The sequence below is a fragment of the Sapajus apella genome, unplaced genomic scaffold (genome assembly GCF_009761245.1).
Source record: "Sapajus apella isolate SASKATOON/1434 unplaced genomic scaffold, GSC_monkey_1.0 scaffold106, whole genome shotgun sequence".
NCBI classification, from domain to species: domain Eukaryota; kingdom Metazoa; phylum Chordata; class Mammalia; order Primates; family Cebidae; genus Sapajus; species Sapajus apella.
Window position 1 is genome coordinate 445,050 of NW_022437046.1, and position 19,889 is coordinate 464,938.

Sequence of the window (19,889 nt, forward strand, 5' to 3'; positions counted from 1 at the left end):
ACCACCTCTAGCATCTTCTTTGAATGAACAAATGATGGCAATCTGTGGGTCCTGGATCACTTGTTGTCCATCCTATCAGTATGTATATTATGTTTTCTCACCAAAAGTATCACTTACCCCCACAGATTTCTTATGGAGGTAAGGGGGGCGGTATAAAACAAATTAAAAAGCTCTTATCTTCTGACACATATCCACAAAGAATCCCAGAAACTGACATCCAGTTAGCATCTTGGTAGTAAAGATATATCCTGGCCTCCATACTACGTTTTTTATAGATAGGTACAAACCTTTTACATTTGAGAATAATTTTCATGTAAAAATCAATAAAACCTCCTGTTTTCTTCTGAGGTAGCTACAAAAACTAAAGTTATTAAAGACTGCCAAACCCCTGGCGTTTTAGAACACTGATTTTTTTTATTTTAGGATGTATTACAAAAAACACTGAATGTGAAGGAAGACCTTGCCTATCCTGTCTGCCATGAACCACCTTTGGTAAATCACTTAACCATTATGAACCTCAATTTTCCTTTCTGTAAAATATTCATTTTGCTATTCAACAAGCATTTATTTCGTTCTATTCTGAAACCAGGCGCTGGGAATAGAGTGGTGATTAAGAGATCCCTACTCCCATATAGCTTACAATTTAGCAATATCTGTCTTCCAGAGTTGTTGAATTAAATGAGCTAATGTGTTTGAAGACACCTAGGATTTAATACAAACTCAGTAGCAATTTTTTCTTCATATGTACCTTCATTCAAAAAGGAGTGGATATTAAGGACTTGTCACAATCTGGATGAACAGAGATGCAGATCTGCCAAAGCAAAGAATCATGAACAAAGACACAGGCCTATAAGATGTGGAGCATACTCAGAGAACACTGACTCTAGTTTGTCTGGAGTCCAAGAGTTATGCATAGGGTCAAGGAGAATGAGATGCCAAATGATTGCTGATGCCAAATGACAAAGATCCTTGAAAACAAGTGGTCTCAAACTCCAAAATAATATATTCATTGGGGGAAAAACATTTATTGAGCAGCTACTATTTGCCAGGCACCACTCAGAGGTAAAGATACAACAATACACAAAACAGAGTCACAGATGCCGTGGTGCTTATATTCTGGTGGTGAGAGACAACATAAAACACTATAAATGAATAATTATATGTCAGATGGTGATAAGTATAATGAAGAAAAATTAAGCTCTAAGGGAATAAGATAATAAAAAATAGTGCTATATTGTATTATGTCAGATCAGGGAAGGCCTCTCTGATGAAGTGATATTTGAGCAGAAAATGAAATAAAGGTGTGAGCCATGTGGACATTTGAGGGAAGGGCATACCAGGCAGAAGGAACAATATTACTCCCTAGCACTTGCGCTATAGCAATTCATCTAGGGATGTGCCAGGGCAAACACTTGGCCTTGGCCAATCTTTTCTCTTGCCAGGGAAGGAATAAGTAATAAGAAATGGATTCCTGAATCAGTATCTCTTTCCCAAAAGGGACCTGTGGTGCCTCCAGGCGAAGCCCTCATCTACTTTTGTGGTTTCAAATCCACATCTCAAAAGAATGAGATCTGGCAGGAAGGTTGTCAGTACTTTCTTTGGCCCTCCTTCATACAGCTGTTAGTCAGTTAGTTGGTCTCTTAGTCAGCCTTTAGTCAGCTAGTCACATATAGTACAGTGGTTAAGAATGTGAGCTTTGGCCAAGTGTGGTGGCTCACACCTATAATCCTAATACTTTGGGAAGCCAAGGCAGGAGGATCGCTTGAGGCCAGGAGTTCAAGACCAGCCTGGGCAACAAAGTGAGACCTTGTCTCTACGAAAAATAAACAAAAGTAGTTGCGTGTGATGACATACACCTGTAGTCCCAGATACTTGGGAGGCTGAAATGGGAGGATCACCTGGAGGTCGAGGATAGAGTGAGCCAAGATCGCGCCACTGCACTCCAGCCTGAGTGATAGAGAACACTCCATCTCAAAAAAAAAGATGTGAACTTTGAAACCAGGTGTCTTGATTTGAATATGCAATCTGCTACTTACTAGATGTAAGACCATGGGCAAGTTACTTAATCTTTTGTGCCTCATTTTTGTCGCCTGTAAAATGATGAAAATCAGAGTTTTCACATCACAAAAATGTAGTAAAGGGAAGCTCCTAGCATACTGTAAGTGTAAAAAAAAATCAGCTATGATTATCACCATTCATTTATTCATTCATTCACTAAGCTTTTATTGGCTTCTACTCTAGCAGATAAAGGGTGAGTTAACCAGCACAGAGATGAATATGCATGATCTCAATCTTCAAGGGCTCTCTTCAAGAGAGGGAAATAAAAATGAAACAAATGAATATAATATAGTTTGATAAATGCTAGGTCACAGGGATATATAAGGTGATGTGGACGCACAGAGAAAGGAGTGATTGACAGAATCAGAAAAGGCATCACAAAGCCCAGCTTCTTATTTGTCTACTCTGGATAACAGCACACCAAGGCAGCTATCAAATCCTTCCAAAGTGGCCCTTTCTAAAGACAGTGTGCGACCCGAACTGTGAATTGACTCTTTAAGCAGCTTCCTTCTGGTTCCCACTAGCAGCTTCTCAGCTGGGACTAGAGTGAGGTAGAGGTCTTCTGTTTCTAATCCAATGTCATTACCAAACCCTGAACCATTGCTGCAAAAATAACTTCGCCTAGACCTCATGTGATAGGCCCACTAGGCTACCAGGCAAAAAACAGGTCTCCCAGGGCCCAACAGGACATGCTATTAAAAACCACCTATAGAGCAACTACAACGCTAGCAGAGCCAGGTTAGAGAAAGTCTCGCGAGATGGCCGCAGAGTAGTAAGAGAACCTAGGAGCTCTGAAATGTCGGGTGGGCCAAACAACTTATCCAAGATCACACAATCGAACAGCCAACAACACGCCTTTGTGCGCTGAATCCCTACTCTGGGCCAGGCCCTAGGCTAAGCATTAAGAGATAGAATCATATAAAATGCTGCACTCCAGCAGTCTGATGGAAAAACAGGTAGGGGAATAAATCATTGCAATTAGTGTGCTAAGAGCTGTGAAGAGATAGGGGACATGGGGACACAGAAGAAGACACCTAACTTGGCCCATGGTTTTCAGGGAAAATGTCTTAAAGAAAGGGATACTTAAATTGAGTGTTAGATCAACAAAGGAGAAAAATGAACAGAGGAAACGGCATATATGAAAGCACCATGGGATGAAAAAGAATAACATATCCTAGGAACTGCTCATATAGCAGTATACTTCCAGAGGAGATGTGGTACGGAATGATGGAAAATAAGTACATCAGAGAAATAAGCATGGACCTGGTATGCTAAACTCATCTAGCACAATGTCTGGTATATAGAAGGAACACAGTAAATTTTTAACACAGAAATGTTAACATAAATTATAAGAGAAAAACACTTCCTTCTGGGGGCAATACTACAGAGGTAGATAAGGAATAACAAAAAACTACAGCATTAAAATATAAATAAACTCTTAAGATATAAAATATCATCCAGGCCAGGTATGGTGGCTCACACCTATATAATCCCAGCACTTTGGGAGGCTGAGGAGGGCAGATCACCTGAGGTCAGGAGTTCAAGACCAGCCTGGCCAACATGGTGAAAACCCATCTCTACTAAAAATACAAAAAATTAGCTGGGTCATGGTGGGTGCCTGTAATGCCAGCTACTTGGGAGGCTGAGGCAGGAGAATCACTTGAACCTGGGAGACAGAGGTTGCAGTGAGCCAAGATCACAACACCGCACTCCAGCCTGGGCGACAGAGTGAGACTCCATCAAAAAATACAATACAATACAACACAATGTCATCATATTTTTATTTATGTGTACATATTACTCTTTTTCCCCAAGTAAGATAATTCATTTTGAGATTACAGATGGACATTTAATTTCAATGTATCTAACATCTCACAGACAAACATTAAAAAAAAAAAAAATCATTGACTTTTTTTTTCTCTTTTTTAGAGATAGGGTTTTGTTCTATCACCCAGACTGAAGTACAGTGGCATGATCATAGCTTATTGCAGCCTCAACCTCTGGGACTCCAGTGATCCTCCTGCCTCAGCCTTTCAAATAGTTGGAATTGCAGGCATGAACCACCACACCGAGCCGACATTTTCTATAATAAATTTTTCATCAATAATTACTAAGCTTTTGGCATCTTATTTTGTTGAGTCTCAAATGAGACAGCAGTTGTGATCCAGGCTTATCGCTATTCCTACACAAACTGAAGTGTTATCTGACCAATAGGAAAGCCAATATTCATTCTTTCAAAATAACATATGATTACTATTTATTACTATACAGGTATTTACTTGTAACATTTTTAACAGTATCTTTATTTCTTCAGCTTCCATTTAAGAATATTTCTTATACCCAGAAATTTGATGTCCTAACTTGTTTGTTTCATATATGGGGGAAAAAATGGGGTAACACTGAAAAATGTAAGTAGAGACCTGGTCAGATCTGGAACCAAGTGAAAGACAGATAGCAGTAGAGCTAGGCTAGGTCAAGAATAACAACACATGAAGAACAACAGCCCAAGCAAAAGATGATTCAGCTGACATTTCTGTTTCAGAGTAAGTTGAAGTAACAGAGATGGAATTTACCCTCCCTCCTGAATTAAAATTACCCCTTCCCCAAAAGACAACATATATGACATAATGGTTTTCAGGACACTGGACATCACCCTACAATGAACATTCCCATTCTTGAGAGATGGGAAACAAATGAGGGAACTTATACAATTGCCCTAGCTTATAGCCTTGAATTTCTAAGTCACAGTGTAAGAAGTAAAATCTAAGGTTGAGAGAGGGAAATACACTACTGTAAGTTTTTTTTTTTTTTTTTTTTTTTTTTTTTGAGAAAGAGTTTCACTCTTGTTGCCCAGGCTGGAGTGCAATGGCGTGATCTCTGCTCATCACAACCTCTTGCCTCCTGGGTTCAAGCAATTCTCCTGTAGCTGGGATTACAGGCATGTGCCACCATGCCTGACTAATTTTGTATTTTTAGCAGAGACGGGGTTTCTCCATATTGGTCAGGCTGGTCTCAAACTCCTGACCTCAGGCAATCCGCCTGCCTCAACCTTCCAAAGTGCTGGGATTACAGGCATTAGCCACCATGCTCATACATCCTGTAAGCTTCTTATACTATATGTAACATCATATAATCTCTTGAAAGTAGGTCTGGTGCAGTGGCTCACATCTGTAATACCAGCACTTTCAGAAGTCAAGGCAGGCAGATCACTTGAGGTCAGGAGTTCAAGACCAGCCCAGCCAATATGACAAAACCTCATCTCTGTTAAAAATACAAAAATTAGCTGGGCGTAGTGGCGTACACCTGTAATTCCAGCTACTCAGGAGGCTGGGGCACAAGAATCTCTTGAACCCGAGAAGCAGAAGTTGCAGTTAGCCAAGATCACACCACTGCACTCCAGCCTGGATGACAGAGGAAGACTCTGTCTCAGGTTGAAAAAAAAAAGACTCCAGTTAAAGATACATATTTTTTATCTCCTAAACCAACTACTAAAATGCCAGTTATAGCTAGTAAGCCAACAAAAAAAGATATAATCAAATTATAAAAAATACTCAATCCAAAAGAAAGTAGAAAAGGTAGGAAAAGGAATTAAAGAACAGATGGAGCAAACAGAAAACAAACAGCAAGATAATGGACTAACCTAAATTATCTTATATTAATAATCATATCAATCATATTTGATTAATCATATTAATAATCACACCAAACTAAATGGTCTAAATAATGCAATTAACAGATACTGTTACACTGAAAAAAAAAATATATATATAGGACACAACTAGATGTACCTACAGGAAATGCACTTTAAATATAAAAATACAAATAGATTAAATGTAGATGGATGGAAAAAGACATTCCAAACTAACAACAGTCAAAAGACAGCTATAATTTTATCAAAGTAGATTTCAGAGCAAAGACTACCACCAAGGATAAAGAAGGTCATTTCATAATGCTAAAGGAGTCAGTCACTAAGAAATAATCATCCTAAATCTTTATGCACCTAGTAACAGAGCTTCAAAATACATGAAGCAGAAACTACATGGAAAAATAGGCAAATCCACATTTATTACTGGAAACTTAAATACTCCTCTCTAATAAATGATAGAACAAGTAGTCAGGCTGGTTGCAGTGGCTCATGCCTGTAATTGCAGCACTTTGGGAGGTTGAGGACGGCAGATCACTGGAGGTCAGGAGTTCGAGACCAGTCAACATGGTGAAAGAAACCCCAGTCTCTACTAAAAATACAAAAACTAGCCAGGCATGGTGGCGTACACTTGTAATCCCAGCTACCCAGGAGGCTGAGGCAGGAAAATTGCCTGAACCTGGGAAGCGGAGGCAGAGGTTGCAGTGAGCTAAGATTGTGCCATTGCACTCCAGCTTGGGCAACGGAGACAGACTCCATCTCAAAAAGAAAAGAAAAAGAAGAAAAAGAAAAAGAGAAAGAAGAGAAGAGAAGAGAGAGAAGAGAAGAAAAGAGAAGAGAAGAGAAGAGAAGAGAAGAGAAGAGAAGAGAAGAGAAAGAGAGAACACGTGGGCAGAAAATCAACAAAGATATGTAGACTTGAACAACACCAGCAGCCAACATGACCTAATTTTCTCACATTCTGTAGGTTGTCTGTTCACTCTGGTGATAGCTACTTTTGCTGTAATAGAAGCTCTTTAATCAGATCCCATTTGTCAATGTTTGCTTTTGTTGCATTTGCTTTTGGCATTTTCTTTTTTTTTTTTTTTTTTTAGACGGAGTTTCATTCACGTTACCCAGGCTGGAGTGCAATGGCGCGATCTCGGCTCACCGCAACCTCCGCCTCCTGGGTTCAGGCAATTCTCCTGCCTCAGCCTCCTGAGTAGCTGGGATTACAGGCATGCACCACCATGCCCAGCTAATTTTTTGTATTTTTAGTAGAGACGGGGTTTCACCATGTTGACCAGGATGGTCTCGATCTCTTGACCTCGTGATCCACCCGCCTCAGCCTCCCAAAGTGCTGGGATTATAGGCTTGAGCCACCGCGCCCAGCCTGCTTTTGGCATTTTCATCATGAAACCTTTGCCTGTGTCTATGTCCTGAATGATACAGAATGGGAGAAAAGTTTTACAATCTACCCATCTACAAGGGTCTAAAATCGTGAGTCTACAAGGAACTTAAACAAATTTACAAAGAAAAAATAAACACCCCATTAAAAGTGGGCAAAGGATATGAACAGATACTTCCCAAAAAAAGATATTCATGCGACCAAAAAACACGAAAAAAGCTCAACATCACTGATCATTAGATAAATACAAATCAGAATCACAATGAGATACCATCTCATACCAGTCAGAATGGCAATTATTAAAAAGTCAAGAAACAATAGATGCTGGCAAGGTTGTAGAGAAAAAGGAACACTTTTACACTGTTGGTGGGAATGTAAATTAGTTCACCATTGTGGAAGACACTGTGGCAATTCCTCAAAGATCTAGAAGCAGAAACACCATTTGACCCAGCAATCTCATTACTAGGTATACACCCAAAGGAATATAAACCATTTTATTATAAAGATAAATGCACATGTATGTTCACTGCAGCACTATTCACAATAGCAAAGACATGGAATCAATTCAAATGCCCATCAATGATAGACTGGATAAAGAAAATGTGGTACATATATACCATGGAATACTATGCAGCCATAAAAAGAAACAAGATCATGTCCTTTGCAGAGACATGAATAGAGTTGGAAGCTGTTATCTTCAGCAAACTACTGCAAGAACAGAAAACCAAACAGCGCATGTTCTCACTTATAAGTGAGAGCTCAATGATAGGAACACATAGACACATAGGGGAGGAACAATACATACTGTCAAGGGAATGGGAGGAGGAAGAGCATCAGGAAGAACAGCTAACGGCTGCAGGGCTTAACACCTAGGTGATGGGTTATCTGTGCAGAAAACCTCCGTGACACACATTTACCTATATAACAAACCTGCACATCCTGCACATGTACCCTGAAACTTAAAAGTTGAAGGAAAAAAAAAAGCAAAAAATGACTTATTGACATTTGTAGAAATCTCCACTCAACAGAACACTTGCAAGTACACATGGAATATCTACCAAGATAGACCACGTCCTGGGACATGAAAGAAAAAAATCTTAAACTTTTTTAAAGGATTCAAGTCACAAAAAGTATAAACTCAGATCACAATGGAATTAAATTAGAAATCAATAACCAAAAAAGTCTAAAAGAGCTCCAAATATCTGGAAACTAAATCACTTGCTTCTAAATAACTTGTGAACTAAAGATGTCAAAAAGGAAATAGAAGATATTTTGAGTTAAATGAAAATAAAAGCACAACATTTAATCCAATATAGTGATGAACCGATACTGGATGGATGTAAGGTCTAAAACAGATTTTAAAGGTAGGCATTTCCAGGGCAAAAATAATCTCTCAAATTATAACATATTATTAAGAGATACTAAGTTATTGAAGATTGTATCAGGAAAAAATGTAACAGGAGAACATTTGCCATTAGTTGTGTCTTCATTCTAGGTATTTTTATTCTGTCTGTGCTACTAATACATCAGCTGGAAAAGAGAAACACACACACACACACACACACACACACACACACACACACACAATACACCAGAATTTGGGAAATGCTGTTAAATCAGTAGTGAAGAGAGATCTACAGCACTAAATTCTGTATTAGAAAAGAAGAAAGGTCTCAAATCAGTGACCTTAGTTTTCACCTTGCCAAACTAAAAAATAAAAGAGCAAATTATACCCAAAGTAGCAGATAAAACAAAGTAATACAGATCAGAGTGGAAATCAATGAAATAGAAACCAGAGAAAAATCAATAAAACCAAATGCTGGCTCTGTAAAATTAACAAAGATCTCACAAGACCAATCAGGAAAAAAAAGGAAGACACAAATTATCAAGATCAGTAATGACACATTATTACAGATTTTATAGACATTAAAATGATAAGGAAATTTTATGAACATATACCAGTTAATTTAACAACTTAGGTGAAATAGACAAATTTCTTTCTTCTTCTTTTTTTGTTTTACAATGACCACAGATGGTGAGACAAATTTCTTGAAAGACACAAACTACCCAAGCTCAAGGATAACCTGAAGGATGTACTTTGCTTATGGGTTGAAAGAACATCAGTATTGTGAAGATGTCAGTTTTCTCAAACTCATCTACAGATTCAATGCAATCCTATTCAAAATCCCACCAGGCTTTTTTGTAGAAATTGACAAGTTTATTCAAGGACCTGAAATAGTCAAAACAACTTGAAAAAGAAGAACAAAGGCTGGGCGTGGTGGCTCATGTCTGTAATCCCAGCACTTTGGGAGGCCGAGGCGGGTGGATCACGAGGTCAAGAGATCGAGACCATCCTGGTCAACATGGCGAAACCCCGTCTCTACTAAAAATACAAAAAATCAGCTGGGCATGGTGGCGCATGCCTATAATCCCAGCTACTCAGGAGGCTGAGGCAGGAGAATTGCCTGAACCCAGGAGGCGGAGGTTGCGGTGAGCCAAGATCGCGCCATTGCACTCCAGCCTGGGTAACAAGAGCGAAACTCCATCTCAAAAAAAATAAAAATAAAAAAAAGAAGAACAAAGTTGGAGAGCTAGCACTACCTGATTGAAAGAATTATTATAATTCTATGGTAATCAGAACAGCATGGTACTGGCATAAAGACAGACAAATAGATCAGTGTATCATAGTGGCCCAAAAAGAAACTCACACTTATACAAACAACTTGAGACTTTTTTTTGTTTGTTTTTTAGAAACGGGTTCTTGCTATGCTGCCCAGGCTGGATTTCATCTCCTGGGCTCAAGCAGTTTCCACCTGCACCCCTTCCCCCAATCTCAGCCACCTGAATAGCTGGGACTACAGTGTGTGCTACTGCACCCGGCTTAAAGAACTGACTTTTGACAAAAGATGAGAGGCGAGGCAATGCAATGCAGAAACGAACAGAATTTCAACAAAGGGTTCTAGAACAATTGAGACTATGTGTAAACACAATAAAGTACTAAGTTCCACACTTCACGCCACATAAAAAAATTAATACAAAATGAATTACAGATCTAAATGTAAAACATAAAACTACAAAACTTCTAGGAAGAAACAGAAAGAAATCTTTGTGTGGCTAGGTGCGGTGGCTCACGCCTGTAATACGAGCACTTTGGGAGGCCGAGGCAGGCTGATCACGAGGTCAAGAGATTGAGACCATCCTGGCCAACATGGTGAAACCCTGTCTCTACTAAAAATACAAAAATTAGCTGGGCGTGGTGGCACGCGCCTGTAGTCCCAGCTACTCGGGAGGCTGAGGCAGGAGTATTGCTTGAACCCAGGAGGCACAGGTTGCAGTGAGCCAAGATCGCGCCACTGCACTCCAGCCTGGCGCCTGGCGACGAAACAAGGTTCTGTCTCAAAAAAAAAAAAAAAAAAAAAAAGAGAGAGAGAAATCTTTGTGTGACCCTGGGTTAGGCAAAGGTTTGTTAGATACAATACCAAAAGCATGATCTATTAAAAAACAAATTGATGAGCTGGACTTCATCAAAATTACAACTTTCTGCTCTTCAAAAGACACTTAAAAGAATGATAGGACAAGCCACAGATTGGAAGAAACTCTTAGCAAAGTATATATTTGATAAAAGACTTAAACTCAGAATATATAAAGAATTCTCAAAACTCAAAAAAACAACCCAATAAAAAGTAGACAAAAGATTTAACAGATACCCTACCAAGAAGGAGAGATGAATGGCAGCCAGGCGCAGTGGCTCACGCTTACAATCCCAGCACTTTGGGAGGCCAAGGCAGGCCGATCATGAGGTTAGGAGTTAAAGACCAGCCTAGCCAACATAGTGAAACCCCGTCTCAACTAAAAATATAAACAAAATTAGCTGGGCGTGGTGGGCACCCGTAATCCCAGCTACTCAGGAGGCTGAGGCAGGAGAATCGCTTCAACTCAGGAGGTGAAGGTTGCAGTAAGCCGAGATTATACCATTGCACTCCAGCCTGGGCAACAATGTGAGACTCCATCTCAAAAAAATAAATAAATAAAAAAGATATAAATGGAAACATGTACATAAAAAGATGCTCAACATTATTAGTCATTAGGCAAATACCAAATAAAATGAGATGAGATATCACTACACTATCAGAATGGCTAAAATTAAGCAGATTGACCATACCAAGTGTTTGCCAAGATGTGAAAGAATTGAAAATGTCATATACTGCTGGTGGGAGTAAAAAAAAATACAACTATTTTAGAAAACAGTTTAACAGTTTCTTAAAAACATATACCTACCATATGATCTAGTCATTCCACTCCTAGATATTTACCTAAGAGAAAAGAAAATATATGTCCATACAAAGACTGGCATGTGAATGTTCATAGCAGCTTTGTTTGTAATAGTCAAACACTAAAAGCAGCTCAATGTCTTCCAATAGATAAATAGGTAAATAAATTGTGGTATGTCTCTACAATGGGCTACTACTAAGCAATAAAAAGGAATTAACTATTTACACATGCAAAACATGAATGAACCTCAAAATACTTACACTAAGTGAAAGTGGCCAGTTTATTTAAAAAAAAAAAAGTACATATTATAGAACTCCATGTACATAAAACTCTAGCAAATGCAAACTAATCTATGGCAGAAAGTACATCAGTGGTTGCTGGGGAGCAGAGACTACAAAGGGGCTATGAGAAAACTTTTAGGGGTGATGAAAAAATTCACTATCTTTAATGCAGTGATGGTTTCACAATTGTATACATGTATCAAAACCTTAAAAACAGTAAACTTTAGAGATTTATACCTTTTTGTATGTCGATTACAACTCAATAAATATCTTTTAAAAAAGATAATAGGCCGGGCGCAGTGGCTCAAGCCTGTAATCCCAGCACTTTGGGAGGCCGAGGCGGGTGGATCACGAGGTCAAGAGATCGAGACCATCCTGGTCAACATGGCGAAACCCCGTCTCTACTAAAAATACAAAACATTAGCTGGGCATGGTGGTGCATGCCTGTAATCCCAGCTACTCAGGAGGCTGAGGCAGGAGAATTGCCTGAACCCAGGAGGCGGAGGTTGCGGTGAGCCGAGATCGCGCCATTGCACGCCTGGGTAACGTGAGTGAAACTCTGTCTCAAAAAAAAAAAAAAAAAGATAATAAAGTTGAGCTAAGGCAGCATTGTAAGAGATGAACATAAGATATATTAAAGAGGTAGAACCCTTAGGTGAGGGATACTCAGTGTTCTTATTTATTAAATGGGGATGCAAGCAAAACCTTGTATCCTCAAGTATCTATTTAAAATAAATATAAAATGTGATAAATGTTAAATCACTACATAGATGCTAGTTGTTTTTATCCTCAGGAAAAAAAATTATCCAAAAGAATGTAAGGGAAAGACAAAGCCAACTGTATGATTCTTCCAAAAAATACAGCAGCAAACAATTAATGTCTGAGGTTTTTAACTAAGTGACTTGATGATTCACTTAGAAAATTATTTTTAAATGAGTAAAAAATACTAATAAACATATCTCTCATTGGATTTATGTAAAAGCAAAAACAGCCTGCCAAGTCTTTGATACTAATCTGACTTTTGAAATGGTTTAGACAGAAGTCTGATGCCACCTGGCCTCCCTGTGTTATGTCAACAGAGAGGTCGGCAGCTCTGCTGGGCGCTTGCTTGCTTGTTTGCTTGCTCACTTGGTTTTTTTTCTTTCTTTTCTTTATTTCTTGATGGAGTTTCTCCTTTCCACCCAGGTTACAGTGAAGTGGCATGATCTCAGTTTACTGCAGCCTCCATCCCCTGGGTTCAAGCGATTCTCCCGCCTCAGCCTCCCAAGTAGCTGGGATAATAGGTGTCCACCACTACACCTGGTTAATTTTTGTATTTTTAGTAGAGACAGGGTTTTACCACGTTGACTGGGCTGGTCTCAAACTCCTGACCTCAAGTGATCCACCCGCCTCAGCCTCCCAAAGTGCTAGGATTACAGGTGTAAGCCACTGTACCTGGCCTGGATGTTCTTTCTAAAAGCTTCCTAGCTCTCCAGCACAGTAAGTCCTCAATTAATGTCATCAATGAGTTGTTGGAAACTACAACTTTAAGCAAAACAAGGTATAACAAAACCAATTTTACCAGAGGCTAATTGATATAAACAAGGGTGAAGTTCCTACGGCATATTTCTGGTCACAAAAACATTACCAAACTTACAAAACACTTCTAATATTAAACAATGAAATAAATGTAAGCTGTACATATATTTAAGTAAGATTAAAACAAGTAAGATAATTATTTACCTACTTATTTCAGTTCAAGATTGAGAGTAGCTGGAGCCTATCCTGGGCAGCTCAGGGCACCAGGTGGGAACCAACCCTAGATCAGATGTCATTCCATTACAGGGCACACACACATGCACGTGTGCGTGCTCTCTCTCTCCCTTTCTCTCTCTCTCTTTCTCTCTCGCTTACTCTCTCTCTCCTTTCCTCCCTCACTCAGACTGGGACCATTTAGACACGCCAGTTTACCTAAAGTGCGTATCTTTGGGATGTGGGAGAAAACTGATGTACCTGGAGAAAACCCATACAGACATGGAGAGAATGTGCAAACTCCACACACAGACAGTAGCCCCAGTTGAGAAGCAATTTTTTATTTTCATCAGCGTTATAGTCAAACAAGGTTGAATGAAGTGATATTATTCAGGAACCTGCTGTACTACTCCACTGCTTCCTGCAGAAAAATCCTGTGCTCCAATGAGTAGCACAGACAGAAATCTGTGAACTTATTTATTGTAATGTTTATTTTCTACCAGGCTTTTGGAAACAAAAACTTTTTGAAACAACTACTGTAGCAAAGTCCACAGGCACACTAGACTACCAGGTTCTTTTGCTGTTAGCTGCAATCATATTACGTAGAATAAAAGATTGATAGGAAGTCCTGATTCATTAAAATGGGGAAGGAAAATATTACTTAAGAAATATTGGCCAGGCACAGTGGCTCACGCCTGTAATCCCAACATTTTGGGAGGCTGAGGCGGATGGATCACTTGAGATCAGGAGTTAGAGACCAACCTGGCCAACATGGCAAAATCCCATCTCTATTAAAAATATAAAAATTAGCTGGGCATGAAGGTGCATGCTTGTAATCCCAGCTACTCAGGAGGCTGAGGCAGGAGAATCCTTGAATCCAGGAGGTAGAGGCTACAGTGAGCCAAGACATGCCACTGCACTCCAGCCTGGGCTACAGAGTGAGACTCTGTCTCAAAAAGAGAAATATACTTTGTTTAGCAGATAGCATCATTTAAAATCTAGTGTCCAGGAAAGGAGAGGAGAAACAGTAATGATGCACTTTGCTTAGAAACAACAAAAGCCATGCTTTAGAGGAGAATTCCCTTAGGTCAGTGCCTCCCGTCATTCCTCTCTAAAAATGACACCGTTACTGTTTCCAATGGGTCATATATGCAAATATATGCATATATGTAATTCTATTTCTCAATCTACCCAGCCACCATTCCTTTAAAGGTTGCCACTCCTCCAACCTCATATGATCCTGTAGGGGCTGGAAATTGCAGCTCTCTCCAAACCCTACACACACACACTCCCACTATTGCCACCCTGTTTAAATCTGTAATCCACACTATGCCAATCTGATTCTTCCCTTGTCATATCTGACTCTTGAGCAAAGACACTTAGAAATAAAAAATGAATAAAGCTGAGTCACATGAATGTATTTAATTAGAAAAGCCCAATCTCCTAGACTCTGCTGCTGGGATTCCTGGAGTTGCCTTCATTCTTGGTCTTTCTTCAACCTACTTGACCAGTTCTTCCATATTTAATGTTGTATAATAAAGAATTTGTCAGATCTTTGTCCTGGGTTACTGGGAGGTACCCACTGAATTTTTGGTATATTCCCAGTGATAGCGATGTCTTTATGATTCATGGCGAGCCCTTTGGACCACATATGAGTTCAGGCTAATAAGATGACTCAGGATGAGGGCAGCTCACTAGAAAAATCAACCATGGGATTAGAGGGTTGGGGCTCCGAGCCAGGTGATATCAATCCAACTTTTAGGGAGAAAAAGGGAGCTGGAAATCAAGTTCAATCATGTGTCCAATAATTCAATAAAACATGCTTATGTAATGAAACCCTAAGAAAAACCCTGGACCCCAAAGTTCAGTTGAGTTTCCTGGCTGGTAAACACAACGATGTGCTAGAAAGGGAGATGTGTCCTGATTCCACAAGGAGAGGACAAAAAAGTATCATATTCAGGACCCTCCCAGATCTTGCCCTATGAATTTCTTCTTTTGGCTGGTCCTGATTTGTATCTTTTATAATAAAATTATAATTGTAAGTATAGGGCTTTCCTGAGTTCTGTGAGTAGTTCTAGTTAATTATCAGATCTGAGAAGGCCATGGTAATATATGAATTGTAGCCAGCTGGTCAAAAGTGCAGGTGGCCTGGGAACAGCTTGAAATTATGGCTAATGCCGGGCGCGGTGGCTCACGCCTGTAATCCCAGCACTTTGGGAGGCCGAGGCGGGTGGATCACAAGGTCAAGAGATCGAGACCATCCTGGTCAACATGGTGAAACCCCGTCTCTACTAAAAATACAAAAATTAGCTGGGCATGGTGGCGCGTGCCTGTAATCCCAGCTACTCAGGAGGCTGAGGCAGGAGAATTGCCTGAACCCAGGAGGCGGAGGTTGCGGTGAGCCAAGATCGCACCATTGCACTCCAGCCTGGGTAACAAGAGCGAAACTCCGTCTCAAAAAAAAAAAATTATGGCTAATGTCTGAAGTGAGAGTAGCCTTACTGGGGGCTGTGATTTTAACTTGTGAATTCTGTGCTAACTCTATATAATCATAATATCTACACTTCATACAGATTCTGTGAGAAATAAATAAGTTAATATATGTAAAACATTTAGAAACAGTGCCTAGCATATATTAAATAGTACATAAATGTTAAAGTAGTTTTTGAGTTTTTGTTGCCGCTGCTGCTATTTTTATTACTAAAGTCCAGAGCTGGCTAAGATAGAGATTAGAAAGCTTTCCTGTGAAGATCTATATAACACAGAGAAAAGACTGGCTCCCAACATTACTCAGAAATGTTAACAATGCTAATCACACAGCTGACACTAGCCAGCTAACGTTCTGAACACAAATGACCACTGCTGACATCTACATCATCTAGCTAAACTCAGTACAGCCAGTTTGAGTCAGTGCCAGAATATTACATACTTTTTGTAGCTCTGGAAATCATCACTCCAGAAAGATTAGGGGACTTTCTCTGAATAATGAAGCAAATCATTGAGAGGAAGATGACATATAAAACTTCGCATTTTAGTCTGTCAAATCACCAGGTATAACACACAGTAAGCAAATTCAAAAATGGTTCATATATATCATTTCTCATCTTAACTGTGAACTACATCACTGTGCATTGAAAGGCTTTTCTCCACTCATGGTTAATGAAGACTCTCCCCCAAAAAACCTCACTCCATTGTCTTCCATTTTCCTGTAATTTAGAACACACTGGAAGTGTTCCAAATAGTTGCTGAGTCCAAAAATAAAGTCCTTAGCAGAAAACTGCCTGGAGCTGTTTTCTAGCATTATGATTCAGTCCCTCTGTTTCTGCCCTCTCACTTTCCTTTCCTAGATACTTCTATGTGAGCTTTCAGAAAAGGCCAGAATGCTCTCCCTGCCATCTCTAATTCTAAGTTCCTACTTTTGAAACCCACTCTTAAAAACCAGCCACCCTGTCCTCATGTTATTAGAGAAAAATAAGAAAGCAAAAAACTAAATGATGCTAGCAGAAGATTTTTTTTTCCTAGCACCGCTGGTATAGTTCCAAAGCTCATGTCACTGGCTTGATCTTCATCAGTAGGCAGCCTGAGTTGCTCAAGAGCTATTAAAGAAAAGACCCCAGAAAGAACTCAGCTTCCAAAGATATCTAGGAAGCTCTCTCCTACAGCTGCCTAATGTTTTTCCTACACTGATAAAACAGAGAGTTAACAGGAAGCATCAGCCTGTCCATCCCATAATCAGGATTAGAATTCAGGTCTTCCTGTTTCAAATTTAATGCTCTCCATCTACAATATAGATGATCCCTTTCAGATCTCAAATTCTGTAAGCCTAAATTAAAATGTAAATAAAAATAGAAACTGCCTCATTTCTACTAAAACTAGTCTTCTCTAGACTAATGCTATCAACCAAGAGGGTACTGAAAAGCATCGGCCTACAGAGCTGAAGTTCCAAGCCAAAGTTCTGACTCTACTAAATGCATGATAATGAACAAGTAACTTTATACATCTAGGCCTAAGGTTCCTCAAATTAAAAACTAGGGACTCTGGTGGTTACTTATGTCTAACCCCTGTTAGCATCAGAACCTGCCCTAAGAGACCTTGGGAAGAGAGACTACTTCCAGCCTTGTTGGTATCTGTGCCCTAGCCACAGATATAAATAGAGAGGAAGCTAAAGCCCTGTTTTTCCCTTCCCTGTCAAGTCTCACACATGCCCTTTCACTAAGAACTCTGAAGTAAATGCTCCAGGAAAAAAAAAAATGGTAATCATGATTTTGCAGTTTTACACAAATCTAAAGTTTTCATTAAGCTCAACATGGGTCAGTAAAGTGGTATGACTAGTGAGGCACCAGTATCTAATCAGACTGCAATAACAAATGCACAGGATTCAGAACTAAGAAGGTGACAATCGTGTTCAACTCTGTGATGATAAAATCACACTTGGAGGTCTGCAGCCAACTATAGGATCTAAGAAACACATTAACAAAAGTGTTTATAGGCAGGAAATCAAGATGAGAAGGAGGCTGAGAAAATTTTTTCTTCAAGAAGTAGGGCTACTTAACCTGGAAAAGAGAAAACTCAGAAGAGTCTACTGTACACTATTACTTTCAACCAAGATGGTATAGAAAAGCTTTCAGCTGGCTGGGCACGGTGGCTCACGCCTGTAATACCAGCACTTTGGGAGGCTGAGGTGGGTGGATCAAGAAATTAGGAGTTCAAGACCAGCCTGACCAATATGGTGAAACCCTGTCTCTACTAAAAATACAAAAATTCACAAAAATTAGCCAGGCACAGTCCTATAGTCCCAGCTACTCAGGAGGCTGAGGCAGGAGAATCGCTAGAACCCGGGAGGTGGAGGTTGCAGTGAGCTGAGATGGCCACTGCACTCCAGCCTGCGCGACTCCATCTCAAAAAAAAAAAAAAAAGAAAGAAAGAAAGAAAAGCTTTCAACCAAGATGTTATAGAAAACAAGAGAGTCTGTACCCTCACCCAATCTTTGAATTGTCTAGGACTCAGCAGAGCTGGGACTAAGTGGGAAGCTGGAGAAGAAAGAGGCTGCCTCAAGAGACCAGTAAGCTCCCTATCTCTGGAGATGAAGCAGCAAAATCTGGAAGATTCCTATGCCAGGGTCAGGTGTGTGTGTGGAAAGGGGTAGGAATAGGATAGAATTCAAAAAGTATTCTAATGAAAAAGAACTCCAACTCTGTAGAACCTTCCCCATGTCCAGCACAGTGACTATATTCAGTCTTATTTAATGACTGTTTGTAGACAATCATTTCAATAATTTACCCTTTACTAAGCATTTTATATTCATGTCCTTTTAAGGCCAAGTTGCTGCTTCTCTCTTCTCTAAACCTTCCCGCAACTAGGATTGATGACCAGGTTGCCTATTACCTTCTGATGACTTCCATGCCTTCCACAGGTCCTCCACGCTGATGAGCTTATCCTCACCATGGAAGGTGCTGTGTTTCACTGTTGGGTCATGGTAATTAAGGTCTTCCCTCAGGAACTGCAAGGGAAAAGTACACAAGTCACAAGAGATACCAAGGAGTCAGCCCATCAAGATCTCCACACAGGTCACCTGCCTCTAGCTAGCCACAACACATTCCATCTACCCAACACACAAGTGTATCACATCACTCATGTATCCTTCCTTGTGCATATGTCTTAGCTGCCATTTAGTTGTCACTTCCTCTTTGTTTCATGTCACACTTGAAAAATATATATAAATTAGAAATTCCTTCCTCATATTTTTTAATTATGAAAAGATAACACAACAGTTAACTGAAAATCAATAAGCTAAAAGAGGAAAGAAAAAAGGAAGAATTTAAAATGTTTGAATACTCTTATACTAAGCAATATTCTAATAATTTCCACAATATTTCTTCATCAAATCTTCACAACCAATGAATTATCATACTTATTTTATAAATGAGAACAGTAATACTCTTGAAGATGATGCCATTTGCCCCAACTCACATTAGGTTTAGACCAGGTTAATTCACTGTGAGGATTTTAAAACATGTCCACAAATTATTTGACAACCCTCCCACTAAAGGTAGATTTCCCTCCCCTTTAACATAGGCTGACATTAGTGACTCATCTTCTAACATGGAATGTGGCAGCAGTGATGTTGCATGACACCCAAGTCTAGGCTAGAAAAAGCAATACAAATTTCACCTGGCGCTCTCTCTTTTGGGACACATGCCTGAGGGACCCTGAGCCAACATGTAAGAGGCCTGGACACCCTGAAGCCACCCTGCTGGAGATACCATGTGGAAAGACTATGTAGAGATAGAAATGCGTGAGTAGCCCCAGCTGTTTGGGTCTTCCAGCGCAGGAGTCAGGTAAGTGAGTGACTGGGACCTTAAGTGATTCCAGTCCCCAGCTCTGCAATCAGTTCGCCTGACACTGAATAGATGCAGATGAGCTATCCCTATTGAGCCATGCCAAGATTGCAGACCCATGAGCAAAATTAATGTTGTTGCTGTGTTAAGTCACAGTTATAAGGAAGTTTGTTACACAG

The 19,889-nt window shown here is 39.8% G+C and overlaps 1 protein-coding gene across 5 annotated transcripts in view; it reads right to left on the minus strand.

Annotated features, from left to right (window-relative positions):
- The window catches only part of STIM1 (stromal interaction molecule 1), a 239,417-nt gene that overhangs the window by 50,107 nt on the left and 169,421 nt on the right, over positions 1 to 19,889 (minus strand). For all 5 annotated transcript variants that reach the window (XM_032258894.1, XM_032258889.1, XM_032258890.1 and 2 more), the window contains exon 3: positions 18,758 to 18,872. In XM_032258894.1, coding sequence (XP_032114785.1) covers positions 18,758 to 18,872 — 115 coding nt within the window. The remainder of the gene's footprint in view (positions 1 to 18,757; positions 18,873 to 19,889) is intronic.